The 18,128-nt window shown below is 32.1% G+C and overlaps 1 protein-coding gene across 2 annotated transcripts in view; it reads left to right on the top strand.

Moving 5' to 3' along the window:
- Window positions 1-18,128, top strand: part of LOC143056333 (cysteine-rich protein 2-binding protein-like) — a 32,134-nt gene that overhangs the window by 1,268 nt on the left and 12,738 nt on the right. For both annotated transcript variants that reach the window (XM_076229423.1, XM_076229431.1), the window contains exons 3-14: window positions 790-904; window positions 2,978-3,112; window positions 3,435-3,577; window positions 4,856-5,004; window positions 6,026-6,389; window positions 7,088-7,285; window positions 7,739-8,021; window positions 9,383-9,503; window positions 11,166-11,258; window positions 11,634-11,714; window positions 12,214-12,326; window positions 12,783-12,869. In XM_076229423.1, coding sequence (XP_076085538.1) covers window positions 790-904; window positions 2,978-3,112; window positions 3,435-3,577; window positions 4,856-5,004; window positions 6,026-6,389; window positions 7,088-7,285; window positions 7,739-8,021; window positions 9,383-9,503; window positions 11,166-11,258; window positions 11,634-11,714; window positions 12,214-12,326; window positions 12,783-12,869 — 1,882 coding nt within the window. The remainder of the gene's footprint in view (window positions 1-789; window positions 905-2,977; window positions 3,113-3,434; window positions 3,578-4,855; window positions 5,005-6,025; window positions 6,390-7,087; window positions 7,286-7,738; window positions 8,022-9,382; window positions 9,504-11,165; window positions 11,259-11,633; window positions 11,715-12,213; window positions 12,327-12,782; window positions 12,870-18,128) is intronic.

Raw genomic sequence — 18,128 nt, 5'->3', positions numbered from 1 at the left:
TGATTTAGTAAATATGTTGTATCACCATTGAAAGCAAATTTGGTAATCACAAATATAATGTAATACTACATACATGTATGTCACTCAAACATTAACCAAATATTATGTTATTTTTCACTGAACAATCCTAAGTTCTGTAAAAAAAATATGAATTTATAAAAAATGAATTATAGTGCATGAGCAATCCCTTTATGGTTTCAAAAATACTTATAAAATTGAGAATGGAAATGGGGAATGTGTCAAAGAGACAACAGTCCAACAAAGAGTAGAAAAGAGCCCAATGCCACAAAATGTCTTCAACACAGTGAGAAAATCGTAAACCCAGAGGATGGCAACTCAGTATTTGCTGTCAATACATGTATAGATAGCATGTTGTTTATTTTGGATAATACATGAAATATTTGCAAATACTGTGGATTCATTATTATTCGTGGGAAACCAATTTTTGTGGTTTTCGTTGGTACAAGTGAATCACGAATTTAAATGTTCAACGAATTACAAATTTGCTGTTGAGTTGTATACAGACTTTGACAAAACCACGAAATCAAATATCCACGAAAATGTAAGTTTTCCTCAATCCACGGAAATTGATTCCCAGGAAAATAAATTAATCCACAGTATACATAAAGCAAATATGTATCAATTAATCTATCTTCTCACAGTCTCATCCATACTTTATATGTATCAATTAATCTATCTTCTCACAGTATCATCCATTATTTAAAAATATTGAACAACCCTGATAGCATATACATGTTCTGTTATTATGTAAAAGATATTTTTTATCAGATTGTTTAAAGACCGGAAAGCCATCGTTATTGGCAGGTGATGTATTTTTTCACTTAGTTTGTACTGAATGCAATAAAAGTGGAGAAGAAGAAGTAGATAGATTAAAGATGCAATGGTAAATCTTAATAGAATTTTATAGGATTTTAACAGTTCTTCTTTCATTGTCTTTTACATTTCTTAACAATAACTGGATTTTTTTTTCAAACTGTGGGCATTAAGTTCAAAGTTTTTAGTTATATTTACCTTTTTATACCCCATTGGAAGGTAGGAGTATGAAATATGGCATTTCAAATACAGTACTGAAAAAAAGCTGTCTATGCGTGATAATAAAGAAGATGTGGTATGATTATCAATGAGACAACCATCTACCATAAGGACCAGGATGTAAACTGCTCTAAAACCTGTAGAAAAGAGGACAAATATATTCAACTTCACACTAAAAACAAAAATACATCTGATTGCGCTAAAATTACACAACACCACATACAAGCACAGTAATAATAACAAGAAAGTCAATGAAAATTCTTGATGCTGATCAGGCAATAATAAAATGTCTTTTCCTCTTAAGCTTCAAGTGAATATCTTCCCAAACTTTAAAGAAAGGATCAGAATTCCTTTACAAATATTTTTGATTTTGTGCTAAAACAAATATTATACTGACCTTTAGATTCCTATTTAACTCTATGGCAGCATATAGTTATCAAAGGTACCAGGATTATAATTTAGTACGCCAGACGTGCGTTTCGTCTTCATAAGACTCATCAGTGACGCTCATATCAAAATATTTATAAAACCAAACAAGTACAAAGTTGAAGAGCATTGAGGATCCAAAATTCCAAAAAGTTGTGCCAAATACAGCTAAGGTAATCTATGCCTGGGATAAGAAAATCCTTAGTTTTTCGAAAAAAGGCATGTTTCAATTAAAAGGATTTTTAACCGGATTTTTGTGACAAAAATGTCGGTTATTGATTTGGGGATGTACGGCGGGCGGCCGGGCGGGCGGTCCGGCTGTCGGGCAGGCGGGCGGGCGGGCGGCAACCAAATGTTGTCCGTGCATTAACTCATGAACCGTTCAACCAAAGCTTTTAAAATTTTAATATGTTATTACTGACAACTATACGAAGATCAAGTTCAATAATGGCGATTTTGACTTTTACCGTTCAGGAGTTATGGTTCTTGAAAGATTGAAAAATGGAGTTGTCCGTGCATTTACGCATGAACTGTTCTACCAAAGCTTCCCAAATTTTAATATGTTGTTACTAATGAAAGAATGGAGGTCAAGTTCAATAATGACGAATTTGACTTTTACCGTTCAGGAGTTATGGTTCTTGAAAGATTGAAAAATGGAGTTTCCAGTCGTGTCCGTGCATTTATGCATGAACTGTTCTACCAAAGCTTCCGAAATTTTAATATGCTGTTACTGATGACAAAATGGAGGTCAAGTTCAATAATGACGATTTTGACTTTTACCGTTCAGGAGTTATGGTTCTTGAAAGATTGAAAAATGGTTTTTCCCGTCGTGTCCGTGCATTTTCTCATGAACCATTCAACCAAAGCTTTTGAAATTTTAATATGTTGTTACTGATGACAAAATAGAGGTCAAGTTCAATAATGACGATTTTGACTTTTACCGTTCAGGAGTTATGGTTCTTGAAAGATCGTAAAATGGCGTTTCCATTCAGGTTGTTGCATTTACTCATGAACCATTTAATCTAAGCTTTTCAAATTTTAATATGTTGATACTGATGACAAAATGGAGGTCAAATTTGATATTGACCATTTTCACTTTCACCATTCATCAGTAATGGTTCTTGTGATATTGCCAGGACACAAATAAATGTTAATAAATCCGGTTTGCTGTCGTTGTGACAGCCTCTTGTTAACATTATGTTTAATATAAGTGAAGAACCATTTGACTTGATTATTTAGTTCGTAGAACCATGCGCTCTATGCTTCCTAAGCTTATTTGTGGAAGAAATCCTGAAGTTTTATTATGTATATATGTGAGGAAAACTTAACAAAATGTCCCATTTTGTCTTTCTCTCAATTTTCAGTAACTTGAAATACTTCATTCTAAATTAAGAGACTTAAATATTGGGGTCATAACCCTTACCCATGCCATGGTCATTCATTGATACAATTAACAGATTAAGGTTGTATTAATTGATAAACATTTGGCTGATTGCAGGTCTCAAGTTGTACTTCTGGCCTTATATAACTTACAGTTATCTGGATGTGTTGGAAAATATGGCTACTTTAGATGGAAGGAACATATATGTGCCTACATAGACAAACACTGGACAGTTTTGTTTGGAGGACAGAGGTTTGTTGATCACTGGATGTTGACTATCATAAATTAAAGCAACAATACTCTGTCCATATATAGCTATAGTTAATAGATAGCTTATTTTAAGAACACAGGTGTGATGGACACATCTTTATATTAGATATTCATATCAAAAGTTTAGAAAACAAATCCTGTAAATGACAGTATACCTAGCTTGAGGTGTTTTATTTGATCCTTCACAAGGTACTTTACCTTCTGAAATAAACCAGGTATTTATTGATGTAACACTGAAGAGACATTTTTGTTGAAATGCACAATAAGAGCAGTAATATTGGTACCAATATATATATTCTTATAGAAAGAAAACCTCATTATGGCATGGAACAGTAGCTGGTACCCTGTCATCTGGATGTCCTCAAGTATTTACCTCAGGAGCCAAGGAATTAGGTGAAAATGGTTGGTGGAGACTGACAGAGATGAAACCACCATATACCAGCCATGGTGAGTAATTATACCTCATGCAACGGGTTGCGCAGGGTATAATGTATTTGACCCATCCGTCCATCTGTCAGTCCATCTGTCCGTCAGTCCTGTTTCTTGTCATCGCAACTCCTCTCAAACCACACAACAGAATTTCATGAAACTTTGTAGATAATATGGACATCAGTCTGCACCAAAAACTTTTTCAACTACTAGTCTAAAGACCTATATTCTGACATTTTCTTATTGGTCCAAACAAAGTTTTGCAAAAATTTACTAGTTCGAATGAAATTTTACTAGTCTGGGGCATCGGACTAGTGGCTAACCGTGCAGACTGTGGACATACTACGCAGATGTGCATATAGACAGGAAATTACAATTCAATTTTTTTTCTAGGAGTTACACCCCTTTGAACTTATTTGCTTTAATGTACTACTGCAACAGTTTGTCATTGCAACTCCTCTCAAACCACACAACAGAATTTCATGAAACTTTGTAGATAATATGGACATACTACGCAGATGTGCATATCGACAGGATATTACGATTCAATTTTTTTCTAGGAGTTACGCCCCTTTGAACTTATTTGCTTTAATGTACTACTGCAACAGTTTGTCATTGCAACTCCTCTCAAACCACACAACAGAATTTCATGAAACTTTGTAGATAATATGGACATACTAAGCAGATGTGCATATCGACAGGATATTACGATTCAATTTTTTTCTAGGAGTTACGCCCGTTTGAACTTTTTGCTTCAATGTACTGCTGCAACAGTTTGTCATCGCAACTCCTCTGAATCCACACAACAGAATTTCATGAAACTTTGTAGATAATAAGGACATACTATGTAGATGTGCATATTGACAGGAAATTATGATTCAATTTTTTTTTCTTATACAATTTTTTTCCTTACACTTATTTTATCTCTCCAATGACAATGTGGGGATGTGTGGTATGTGAGCGTGCTCACTAAGGTTCTTTAATTATCTAAGTATTGATTGAATTAACCAAAAACAATGTTTGTTTCAATCTTTGAGAGTTTTTCAAGAGCATTCTGTATTCTGAAACTTAATAACAGCTCAAAAAACAACAATATTTGTCTGTACTTAACCTTGAATATATGCTTTGTAGGCAATACATTGTATTTTGTAAATGAATGTTCACTTCTACCAGAAAATGTGCTAAAAATATTTTTGAATGTCTCCACTCCTTATTTTGGGTACCTCTTGGAGTTGATTAGTGATACTTATAAGTGTGATGTTTATGAAAGGTAACATTTTGTTGATTTGGTTTTAGTTTCCATACAAACTGCCAGACAGAATAGAAAAAGATTATCTGTATCTCCTGTTGATAGTCTAAGTAAAGTGGAGGGACTCAGGAACAGACGAGGCAAAACTTCCATCGAAGCTGCCATGGAACTGAAAGCTAAAAGAGAAACTCTAACAGTAAATACATTTTATTTCCTATATACTGTGTCTGTAAATCAGGGTGTAAATTATCAACAATACCCTTATATCACTTGTAATTAGTCAGACTAACAATATTAAATGAATTACATTGTGTATACTGGTATTGACAGATGAATTATATATGACCATTAAGAATATCCACATCTTTAATCCAGGACATGCTCTATGCTCATTTTAACATGAGTAGGCATTATGTTTGTCAATACCTATATGTTATTAACATATTGACAAATATAATGCTACCTATGTTAAAATGTGCATACAGCATCTTATTAGAATTATTTTAATAGGAAAATTCAGAACTTTTGTACTTAGGAGTAGATCTATAATTATTTTGACATGATAAATCACAACTAGTTTAGAAAAGCCAACTTTTTCACAATTGAAAGATTAACTTCAAATAGGTAAACATACCTTTTAATAGAATTTTAGATTTAATTTCCTAGCATTGCTCAGGCCATTCATTAGGAGGCGGTACCCGGTACTTTTACCCTCCTATGCTACTTATAAGTACCGCCTGAATTCAGGAATTTTTATATAAGATGTTCATTGAATACATTGAAAAGTACCACCTACAAATAGGAATGTACCGGTCAACATGAAAGATAATGAAACCCCTGTTAGCATGCACCCCAACACTAAATTTCATTTTGATCTTTGGCTTTTTTCAAAATACAAGTTTGATTGTGATGTCACACACATGCATCTCATGTTCTATTGGAATTTGAACATGGCTTTGTTTACAAAGCAAAAGAAGTGTTGGATTAATTAATTACTTCTGATGTGTATGATATATGTTTTAAAAATAACACATCTTTTCAAATTAAAATATTATGAGTTCTTCATTCACATGTTTCTCGTATTTGTTTATTTATGGATCCAATTTAAAATTATTCAAACTCAAGTAGTAGAAATCTGAAAACATATTGTAAAAAAAAAAAGTTCTATAAAAATGATGCAATTAAGAATGTGTCTAATAGATAATACTTTTATTCAGGAAGCTAAGGACATCAGGAGAGCAAAAAGTTTCACATCACTAAATACATCCAGCTCAGATAAACAGATGTTTGAGTCTCTCTCTCAGCCCAGTCCTAGTCCTGTACAGAGTAGTAGTCAAGACAATCTAGTAACAACATTCATGCAGTATATAAAACAGGAACCTGTAGATCCAAGCTTTTCATGGTCCCATAATACTAACACCTCATTGAGTCGAAGTACTCTGTCTTCAGTGGATAGTTTTTCTCCTGTAAACTCATCATTTTGTTCTGTGAAAAGTGAAGTTGATGATGACAGTCAGTTCTCTCATGCAAGCAGCTCTAAAACAGATTCATGGTTGACAGAAAATGAACTTAAACCAGAGTGTTAGTATTCCTTTTATGTAACATTTGGGTTTATATTAATGAATTTGATACTTTAATGTTTAAGTTTTTATTGTTCCTTGGACCAAATGTAAACTTTTATGAAAAAATCTCCTCCTTTGTCACGGTCGTTAAAATAGAACATAGGGGTGAAATACAGTTTTTGGCTCATATCTCAAAAAGTAAAAGCGAATTGATGATAAAATAATCAACAGGTTAAAATATTAAACTAGAAATATCAGATCTACAAATAAGTCAGGATGACCCCTTAGAGAAGTTATTTCCTTAAAAGAAGATTTTTACTCCCTTTTGTGTATTTTACAGAAGGAATACATGATATAGAGGAACATACTAAACATGTTCAGCACAATAAGATTTACAATAATTAAACATGTCTGAAATTGTCAGCCATCTCCCTGTAGGAGTTTTATTTCCTGTATGATGACTTTTACCATTTCTGTGTATTTTATAAAAAAAACAATATTTGATAAAAGGAATATTTAATGAGCAAAAAATGATCAGCAAATTTGGATTATTAAGTGATTCATCAACATGGCTGAATAGTCATACTTTTATAGATAAGTATAAACTAGAAACAGTAAATATATGGTCATCAATACAAGATCTACAAAAATGCCACTAAATAACATTTAGAATAAGCAACCTTAATGTTTTTAAAGATGAATTAATCTTTTTTTTAGTAAATATTCCTTCTTTGTTGATGTCAGCTGATAATACAGATGTGAATGATTCTGACAGTGATTTAGAGATAGACCCAGGAACCATAACTCCTCCACCAGGGTCACCAAGACAGTGTGATTCTCCAATGTTACATGACATTCTGTCCACAGTCTGTGATAATGCTGTAGATACTGAGATGCTATTTCAGGCTACTGAAGGTAGTTTATTTATTCAAGAGTAGGAATACAAATATTTTCAATGTCACCATATGTAATTCAAATTTTCAAGGTATAAATACATTGATAAAAAGATTAAAAAAACAGTAAAATATCAAGTTTGAACAAATCAATGAATGGAAACTGGTACCTTTGTAAATAAGGAATAAAAGATTAGAAAGATGTAAAAACACTTAAGTTAACATATCTTATCAAAAGAATGATCTCTATCTTATAATTGAAAATGATGAAAAATAAATAAAAAATGAATGTTTATAAGACATCAATTAAGAACAGCAAGCATAAGAATCGGAATAATTCTAGAAATAACCAGTTTTCCAAATTCTTAAAAAAAATTTTTTTTTGCAGACTCATAGAATTTTAATAAACTATAAAAAGGACAAATTAGAAACATGCTTTCAAATGTTTAATGAGATAATAAATTTAACTATTCAGGAAAAGTTGAAATCCAACAAGAAATTCAAGATATTGACATGTGTGTTGTTCATGATTCTGATAGTATCCAAGGAAAAGGGTTACCAATGGAAACCAACGAGGAAGTAAAATCAGTTAAAGAAGAAGATAATGATTCTGTTGTTGATTCAGAAAGTGAAAGTGAAAACAGTAGTGCTGATGAAAATGAAAGTACAGTACACAGTGATAGAGGAAAATCTACAGGCAAAACTAAAATAGAAAAAGAAAATAAGACCCAAAACAAGGAAAATATACAAGAAGAAAAGTAATTACAAAATTTGAATAATTTTGCAAAAATGATATGAAAATAGAAAGAGACGACCAGGGTTAAACAATTTGCCATAGATTTTGCCATCATCTTGGGTTAATGAATTGCTTTAAAAAACTTGCAGATGATTTCTTAATTAAGTTAGGGATATTGTATCACAACCACTATTTCAAAAGTCATTTTAGTGATAGTTTCAGTCTATAATGAATTACATAAAAAAATTGATTCGATAAAATATGATTTTGATAAAACACAACAAGGCATTTATTAATTTAAAATGAAGACCATATTGAAATCAATAGAAATCATATTTTACTCTCTAAACTGTTTCTGAATCTAATTACATTATTTTTTGCACAAGGGTAACAATTCATGCAACAATTGTATAAGCTTTAATCCAAAAGTACAGGTAAACTTCAAAAACTGATGAAACAAAGGTGAATGGCAGTAGATATTCTTGAAAGGCTGTAATCATGTCAGTAAAAAGATCATAGCCTGTCAGGTACATAGAGATTAATACATGGCCTTTTCCATATTGACCCGGGTATCATCCTGAGACTCCCATATCAGCTTGAGACGATGTTGAGGTGCTAAAATGGGTCAAGGGATGATACTCGGGCCGATATGGAAAAGGCCATGTATTAATATCTTTATCATATACTTTAGACAATTGTTTTATGTGTGGCAAATTAGCAAATAAAATAACTAAAACAGTCAAAAACTTTAAATAAAAGTAAAATTATGAATCCAACAATAACATCACTACCTCCATATTTATTTATCTCCCTATTTAATAGGTTGTTTTAGTTATTTTATTTGTTAATTTGCCATACATAAAACAATTGTCGAAAGTATATGATAAAGATATTAATAGTTCCTCTAAAAGAGGCATTTTGAAACATTGATAATTTGGAAGAGTTTTATGATCATTATTACTTCATGTTTGCTGTACTATAAAATGATTCATAATTGTCAATGGCATTTGTTAGCAAGTACTAAACTATCCCCACAAAAGTTCCCGTAAATTTTGACCTTGTCATAAAAAATATCTGACGTCACAATGGAAAAGTAAACAACCGATACCAGAAATACCGGAAGTAACTTGCATGAGAGGCACTATTATGGTTTTTTTGCACAAGATGCCCCTGATATGGGTTATCAGCCAGGGTGGGAAATTATGGCTTGTGTACTTCCGCTCATTACACATATGCAAAAGCTATCATATCAATGCTAAGAATATGATAAATATAAATAAACACAAGTGTAATAGAATGTTACAGTCTGATATTGAATATATTTAATACAATATTTGTACATGCATTTTCTGTTTAATGATTGAAATTTTATTTTGATTTTAGATGCACTTTGATGAGTTTGTATGAAGAAAGACAACTTTTAAAGAAATTAAATGATGCTTCAAACACATGTCAGCTCCCTCCTGAAATAAACAGACTGCGGAGGAAATTAATTATACGACAGGTAACATATAAAGTGTCATGCGCTAAGAAGAAAATGACACAAACTCCACAAACATGTTTACATTGAGTTTATATCTTTTAGTATTAGAAAATCTCTCACAGATCATTCTCTGAGTGTATAATTAACATCATCTGGAGTAATCTCATTCATGTTGTAGCAACCCTCTACAAAACTATTGTGTAAATTTAAGTTTGCTATTTTAATTGAAGTTGTTTGATTATAACTCTTTTAATAATTTAAAAATTCTTGACTTTTCTTTGGTTACCAAGACGGTTTTCATCATTAGAATAGACTAGAACACACCCGAGAAATCGCGGGGAAATAGAGCGTATGTAAACTGTAAAAAAATATACTGACTGGAGAATTTCAGGAGAGATATCAAAAGTCAAAGGTACTTAGGGACTGGGCACATTTTTTTGCCCTCCCCCTATTTTCCAAATACCGATTTTTATACCTTCTGTTTTTCTGTACTCTATGAACATGCATATATACTTTAATTACTATACAGAGAATTTCAGGAGAGGTATCAAAAGTCAAGGGTACTTAGGGACTGGGCACATTTTTTTGCCCTCCCCCTATTTTCCAAATGCCGATTTTTATACCTTCTGTCTTTCTGTACTCTATGAACATGCATATATACTTTAATTACTATACAGAGAATTTCAGTAGAGGTATCAAAAATCAAAGGTACTTACATATATATATATATACATCAGTGAACGTCATGAATAGTAATGGCTGGGTTGAAAAAATTTGTTGATTATATGGGGAATCACTGAAGCATGAGAGGAACCCCCTCCCTTTTAGGTCAGTCAGTGCCCCCTCCCTTTATATGAAAAGTTCTGGATATGCCACTGTAAACTAATTGATAGTAAATAGAAAATATTATTCATTTTCGTTTTCTTACCAAAATAAATAGCAAATATTATTCATTTTCGTTTTCCTCCCAAAATAACCCAAACTGAAACACGTTAAGCAAGGATGATACATGCTAGAACTCAAAATGACAGCAGAAAGTAAATTTATAAACTTTATTCATAGTCTTTGTATGTTCAAAGTACAGAAAAACACAAACCGGAAGTCTAATATGACTTAAAGTTTTGTCCAATGACGGGAAAATATCCGGATGCATTCTTTTTCGTTTTTATCCCAAAATAACCCAAACTGAATGATCATAAGAATGGATGACAAATGCGACTATACATGTTAACTATAGGACACAGAGGCATGATGATTAATTTATTGTGGAAGGAGGAGAAGCGACACCCAAAATGAGGTCTTCTCGTTTAATAGTATAGAAGAAGAAGAAGAAGAAGAAGATGCTTTATTTCCATAAAATGGGCTCACAAGGAGCATAATATAATATCATTGTAATATAATATTCTTTTACAAATATAATAAACAACACAAGTTACAAACACAAATAAGAAACAACAGTTATCACATATTAGTATATATATAAAACCTTTGTCTCAGGCACACCTCTAGAAAGTAACAAAAAAGAATACTGTGAGTAGGCTAAATATATCTAGCTGAACTGCAAGAGGCACCTAGGGACGGTGCTATATGGCATGGTGGGTGCATATTAAAATGTGTTTCGGGACATTAATGATATAGATATAAATATCAATAACGATATGTTAACTGATTATCTATTTGCAGCTGAAGAGAGAACGAGGTCAACCAATATTTGATATAGACATGGAGATGAACAAAATGGCAAGGAAATGTTGGGGAGACAGCTGGATACAAGAGGTACACACTAATACTGTCAGAGTTCTTTATAAACAGATAACAAGAAATTTTAAATGGTTTATGGAGAGACATTCAGTTCAAAGAACTTTGATTTCATTGTATCAGACTTTGTTAGTTGTTTCAGTCGTTTAGTGATTGTTGAGTATGAAGCATGAAAAACCAGTGAATTGATAGACTTGTTTTGGAGTAAAACTTAGCCATTCATGAATTTAAAACATATTTAACCCTTTTTTATTTTAAGTTTCATGTAGCTTTAAGGCAGACTTACGGTTGAACATTTTTTTTGTATGATCAACATTGTCGAAGAGAAAATATTACATATGGCTGATTTACTTTGAATAGTCTATAAACAATATGGTTCTTTCTTTAATATAGGATGTTAACAGATTGAATCCACATGGTTTACCTACAAACAGATTTTTACCAGGTGATATCAGGATTCTCGACAGATTTCAAGTAAGTTAATGGGTACAACCATTGTCATGATGTACTATTGTCCATATATCAACAATTTCTCTTGTATGTAACCTTTCTAAAGCTACTCATGAAAAATAACTAAACATGATATTATCTTCATCAGGTAAGGTAAATATATATCCTTTTTTAGGACTCTACTAAAATAAGGACTATTCTATTATTCATAGGGAAAGGCATTTGTTATCTGCATCTTCAATGAGACTGTCTTACAAAAACCAAACCTGAAAATAATCTTGAATAATATTGTAGCACTAGACTATTTTATTTGTTGCCATCATTGATAATATATGTATCCCAAAGCCAAAATGCCCATTTACATGAATTACAAGGATTCTAAAAATATGAATCTACATTTTCTGTTGAAAAATGAATAGATCCTTCAGAAAGGATTTTATGTTTATATTTTTTTTTAGAACATTGCATCAGGTGTTTATGATGTCTATATACATTTGTAACATATTTTGTCTTTACATTTCAGACTGTAGCCTTCAATTCTAAACTATTAACACAACATAAACCATCTTTTCTGAATAGATTAGTGGGTACAGAGGACGACCAGCTACAGAGTATCATTAGTCCATATACAGCCAGGTAAGTTTGTGTATAGTTGATTGATAAGTTTTTTTGTTTGGCTAGATTATGTTGATATGTTGCATGTAATATTTGTAAACATTTTAAACAAGACTGGGTTTGAGTTTAAAATTTTTACTGGAGCTTTTAAAACATTTGACATTGAAAAAAGGCACAAATAAATTGAAGTTGAACATAGAATCAACACCAGTGTTAACATGTAAAGAGTTACTTGATTTTACAAAATAGGTGATGATGTTAGTGTAATAAATAAGGTATAAAACATTTTGTTTATTGTCATGTTCACACAATTTCTTTCCCCATTTTTCCTAAATGATGTACAATAACAGAGAAATATACTCAATTGCATACCCTGTCATAATACTGATTTCATTTTTAAAATTTCTATGTTTTCACTTTATTTCTCCTTTCTATGGCAACTATTGGCACTTCAGGATTTTTTTTTTTTTTTTATAGAATACTGAAGCCTTTTATCAGAAGAGATTATGAAACCAAAGCAAAAAAGATGTTATTGTTAGAAGAGATCAAAGCCTATCCTCACAGGTAAATATCATTCCATTATCTATAATACTCAATAAGCAGACTGGTTTTATGTGTCAATTCTCAAACTACTATGTTAAATTTATCAGTATGACCGTTTCCTCAAGCTATCATGCGCATTGTAGTTTTTAAGACTGATTTTAGTTCTATTTGACTTATATTCAGATAACCTGGCATAAGGATACATCCAGGGAAGTATGACAATGACCTAAAAAAAAAATTAATTTTTGTGCTATTTTTACAAGTGAAATATCTGTTCTCTGCATATGATTGGTCGAAATTAAATATTGACATCATGAAAAAAGGAAACCATGCCTGATGACATCACATATAAAGAACACAATATTCAGTAAGTCTTTCAAAGGAAGAATAAAATCATTAGAAAAACAGATTCCACCACTATAACTTGTGTATTACGATATTTCTCCACTCTCAACAGTAAAATTTTAATTATTTAAATGGTCAGCAAGTATAAAAGAAACTGAAAATAATTCAAACTCAGGAAATCAAGAACAAAGAGATTCTACTCCTTTTATAGAGCACAGCCGAGCCTCAACCTCGAATCATCCACAAAAACGGAAATCACTATAGGTACATTAAATATACAAAATGCTAGGTCAAATGAACTTTATTTGAAACAAGTACTAAAGAGATGTGAAATTTTATGTATTCAAGAACATTGGTTATATTCATCTGAGAAACATTACTTGAATACTGTCAGTAATATGCATGAAGTAGAGGCAAAATCAGTTAATGACACTATCGACACTTCAGATGTCATATGTGGAAGAGGTTATGGGGGGGTGGGTACTTTCTGGAGAAAAGACATTGACAATGCAGTGAAATATATGCCAGATGGAAATGAACGCATAATTGTACTAACAGTGAATACGAAAGAGCAGCCTATATGCTTGATAAATGTTTACATGCCATCAGGAAATGAAAATTGTGATGACAAATATAAAGATATGCTAGCTCAGCTTGAAGAGATAATTGAAAAATATTAGGAAAAATATCAAATAATGCTTTGTGGAGATTTAAATGCGTCACTACATAGAGACAACAGATCAAGAGATATGATTTTAAAACAATTTATAATCAACAACGAATTGGAAATGGCACACAACTATCCAATTAAACCAACATTTTATAACCATAATAAGATATCTAAATCACAGATAGATTATTTTCTCCACAAGAGAGCTGAGAAGAATATAAGGTACACAGTATCTATGTTCCAGACCATATGAGTATTTGGACCCTACGCGTACGGTCCGGACCGTATACGTATACTCATACAGTCCGACCATACGCGTACGGTCGGACCGTATAAGTATACGCATACGGTCCAGTACGATCTGACCATACATGTTATTTGATCATATGGGTTAAATTGAAACAATCTTTATTTTTAGTTTTACAAATTGTTATTGATAATTTGTTACAATTAGATAGATAAAATGAACAAACGAACAATTGAAATTAGCCTAGTATTTGTTTAATTGTATATATGAATCCTATTTTGGTACTCTCGCCCAAGGTGACACAATTCAAGTAACGTAATATTTTTAGCAATTTCATGTATGCAGTTCATGCATGTTCTTTTTTTTTTGTTTTTTTTTTTTATAAAGTTGCTAAATATTTTAAAACAATTGAACTCCCACTTTATGTTTACTTCTGATATCTTCAATTTCAGCGTTCATAATACAATTAATGTACTACTGATCGACATGCTTAATACAAGAGATTAGCATATTTAATTAGCGTGAATTAAAAACAAGTTAAAATATAAAGTTTTAGTTTCAATTACAATTGAACTTTTTTATATTAATTTGATAGTTAAGTTATGTTGATCTGCTATATGCATTTGTATCTAATAAACTTGACCAACTTTTTAATAATAGTCAGACCGTACGCATACGGTCCGACCGTATGAGTATTTTGAAAAAGTATGCATACGGTCCAAATACTCATACGGTCTGGAACATCTATATCAGACATTGAGCCTCTAAATGTTTCTGACCACACAATTGTTAAAGTGAAAGTTCTAGGAACATTGAATAGAAAACAACGGCAGATAACAAAAATAGTTAAACGTCCTGATTGGAGAAAATGTGATAAACAAATATACCAAGAAGCCATCACAACTAAACTGAAAGAAATAGATCTAACTGAAATTCAAACAACATCAGAAGCAATTGAAAATTTAGAGAATATCCTACATCATGCAGGAAACCTTTCTATCCCAAAGCATAGAAAACAATCAGTTGTTACAAAAAAAGGCAGAAGTATTTGAAACCGAGACATAAACAATGCTTCTCGAAAATCTAAAGAAGCCTTCTACATATGGAAGCAAGATATGCAAAATCACGAGCTTAAAAATGAAATGCAAACTGCAAAAAGGCGATTAAGGAGTGCACAACGTAAGGGCACATGCTTCACAAAGAATAGTACTTACAGAGAAAATTATGAAACCAAGCCAAAGTGATAACAAACTATTTCATAAATTAATACAAAACCAACGAAGATCTGATACTTCAAATCCAGACATAATGGTTTTCAATAAAAACGCCTTAGATAACCCAGAGGAAACTTCAGATGGATGGAGGGACTACTTCTCAGAACTATTTAATAATGACATCGAGAATGAGATTGGTGAAGAAAAACTTAACCTCGTAAATACTTTATAGTACAGCCCGAAGAATGCCCTCAGATTTGAGGGAATCTCAAATTTCACAACTGATTACCTTCACAGTTTGAAGTCCTTGTAATTTATATATCACTCTTCCCAATAAACTGACCACAGATGTTACACATAGATAAGAAAGTCAACATTTTGGCATTTTCTGTCTTTTCTTGAAAGATGAATATGTCTACTACATGTAACATTATCTTTGTGTGTATTTTTAATCAATCATGTTCAATACAGTTAAAGGAATCAATATAAAATAAAGTTATGAATATTTTTTACTAATTTTCATTTTTTTTTTTAAATGTTGAATAGATTGATAATTGTTGTCATTTTGAAGATTAATTTTGATAAGAAATGAATATTCTTTTTTATTTTCACATTTTTTTGATAAATTTGATTTAATGATAAAAAAAATTTTTTTTTATAAAATATTCATGAAGCAAAGACAACTTTTTATACGCCTGATTAAAGGAAGTCTTATGGTATATCTTTGTCTGTCCGTCTTTAACATGTCAGACATCTAGTATTTGGAGAAAAACTCAAAAATGCTTTCAGCAGTTCTCATGAAACTTTGGTGAATTGTTTATATCTATTTATTTAAGCTCCCTTTCGCTTTATATAAATTTTAGATTTCACATTTCCAAGTCATGGGAATTTATTAATGAAAAGGAGTGATTCTCTATTTTTCAGACAATAACCTTAAAAGTGCTTTGACCATTTTTCGTGCAACTTTGTTGACTTATTTATATCTATTAAGATACCCCCCCCCCTTTTTCATAAATTTCTGGAATGACATTGAGAAGTTATTGAACTGTATTCTTGAAAACCTTTAGGCGTATCATGCGCTCTAGCTCATAGTGCAGCTGTTTATAACTTTTATGCCCCACCTACAATAGTAGAGGGCCTTTATGTTTAAACTCTGGTTGTAGCGTCCGTTTGTCTGTCCTTATGTCTGTCCCGCTTCAGGTTAAAGTTTTTGGTCAAGGTAGTTTTTGATGAAGTTGGAATCCAATCAACTTGAAACTTAGTACACATGTTCCCTATGATATGATCTTTCTAATTTAAATGCCAAATTACCATTCCCCCCCCCCCCCCCCCCCCCTCAATTTCACTGAACATAAAAAATGATAGTGCGAGTGGGACATCCGTGTACTGTGGACACATTCTTGTTGTGCTTAATTTTTATTTTTAAAACATCTTCAAGTGCTGGATTTTCCCCCTGTGTTGAAGACCCATTGGTGGCCTTCATCGGTTTTCTGCTCTTTTGTCGGGTTGTCTTTTTGACACATTCCCCATTTCCATTCTCAATTTTATTTCATATTTGAACTTATTTTCTCTTATTTTAAGCGTAGGTTCTCACTCATTTCAATGCAATATTATAACAATAAAAGTGGTTTGTATACATATTGCGGGGCAGCCCCTCTATTCAGTGGAAAATAAAAAGGGGTGTGTGTCCACTCCACATTTGCATGTGAACAGAATTAGGTAATATTTCAGCCTAAAAATGAAGAATATATGGATTGGTCCTGAACCTGATTGATTTCAATATAGTTATTTGAGTACACTGACTGCCTAAGAGGGGCCTGCTCCGGTCAGGCTTTAGTGATTCCCTATTTTATCAATCAAGTTTCTCCCAGAAAAAGGGGGGGCTTGGCTTCCCTCTAAATCAGCCTCTGGAGTATCCCCATAAGTGAAACCAAATTCGAAACCATTCTAAGTATTACAAGAAAGGAAACATATAGGTAAGGGATACCTGATGAGGATAGGTGACCATAACCGAAACACCTCCTTTAGTATTAGAAACACAGACCAGATTTTTATTTTTATTCTAAACATACACACACAATAAAATCTATACTACAAGCTTGCAAGTGGGACTTAAAAAAAAATCAAAATAAATGCTAAAAAAAGTATTCCATAAAAACCTTTAACAAGAGTGCACACGCTGAAATGTCTCGCCTTCTATACTAATCATTGATATTATGTTGATAGTCTTAAGTATAAAGCTTTATTACAACTGTCTCATAAAGTTAACATTAACCAAGATAACTTAACAAAGACCAATGAACCATGAAAATGAGGTCAAGGTCAGATAAACCATGCCAGGCAGACATGTACAGCTAACAATGCTTCTATACAACATATATAGTTGACCTATTACTTATAGTTTAAGAAAAATAGACCAAAACACAAAAAATTAACACTGTGCAATGAACCGTGAAAATGAGGTCATGGTCAAAAGAAACCTGCGCTACTGACATAAAGATCATAAAATATTTCCATACACCAAATATAGTTGACCTATGGCATATAGTATTAGATAAATAGACCAAAACTTAAAAACTTAACTTTGACAACTGAACCATGAAAATGAGGTCAAGGTCACATGACATCTGCCCGCTAGACATGTACACCTTACAATCATTCCATACAACAAATATAGTAGACCTATTGCATATAGTATGAAAAAAACAGACCAAAACACAAAAATTTAACTATAACCACTGAACCATGAAAATGAGGTCAAGGTCACATGACATCTGCCCGCTAGACATGTACACTTTACAATC

This window comes from Mytilus galloprovincialis, chromosome 1 (assembly GCF_965363235.1).
Source record: "Mytilus galloprovincialis chromosome 1, xbMytGall1.hap1.1, whole genome shotgun sequence".
Taxonomy (NCBI): Eukaryota; Metazoa; Mollusca; class Bivalvia; order Mytilida; family Mytilidae; genus Mytilus; species Mytilus galloprovincialis.
Note: the sequence above shows the minus strand (reverse complement) of the source record. Positions and strands in the feature narration are given on the sequence as shown.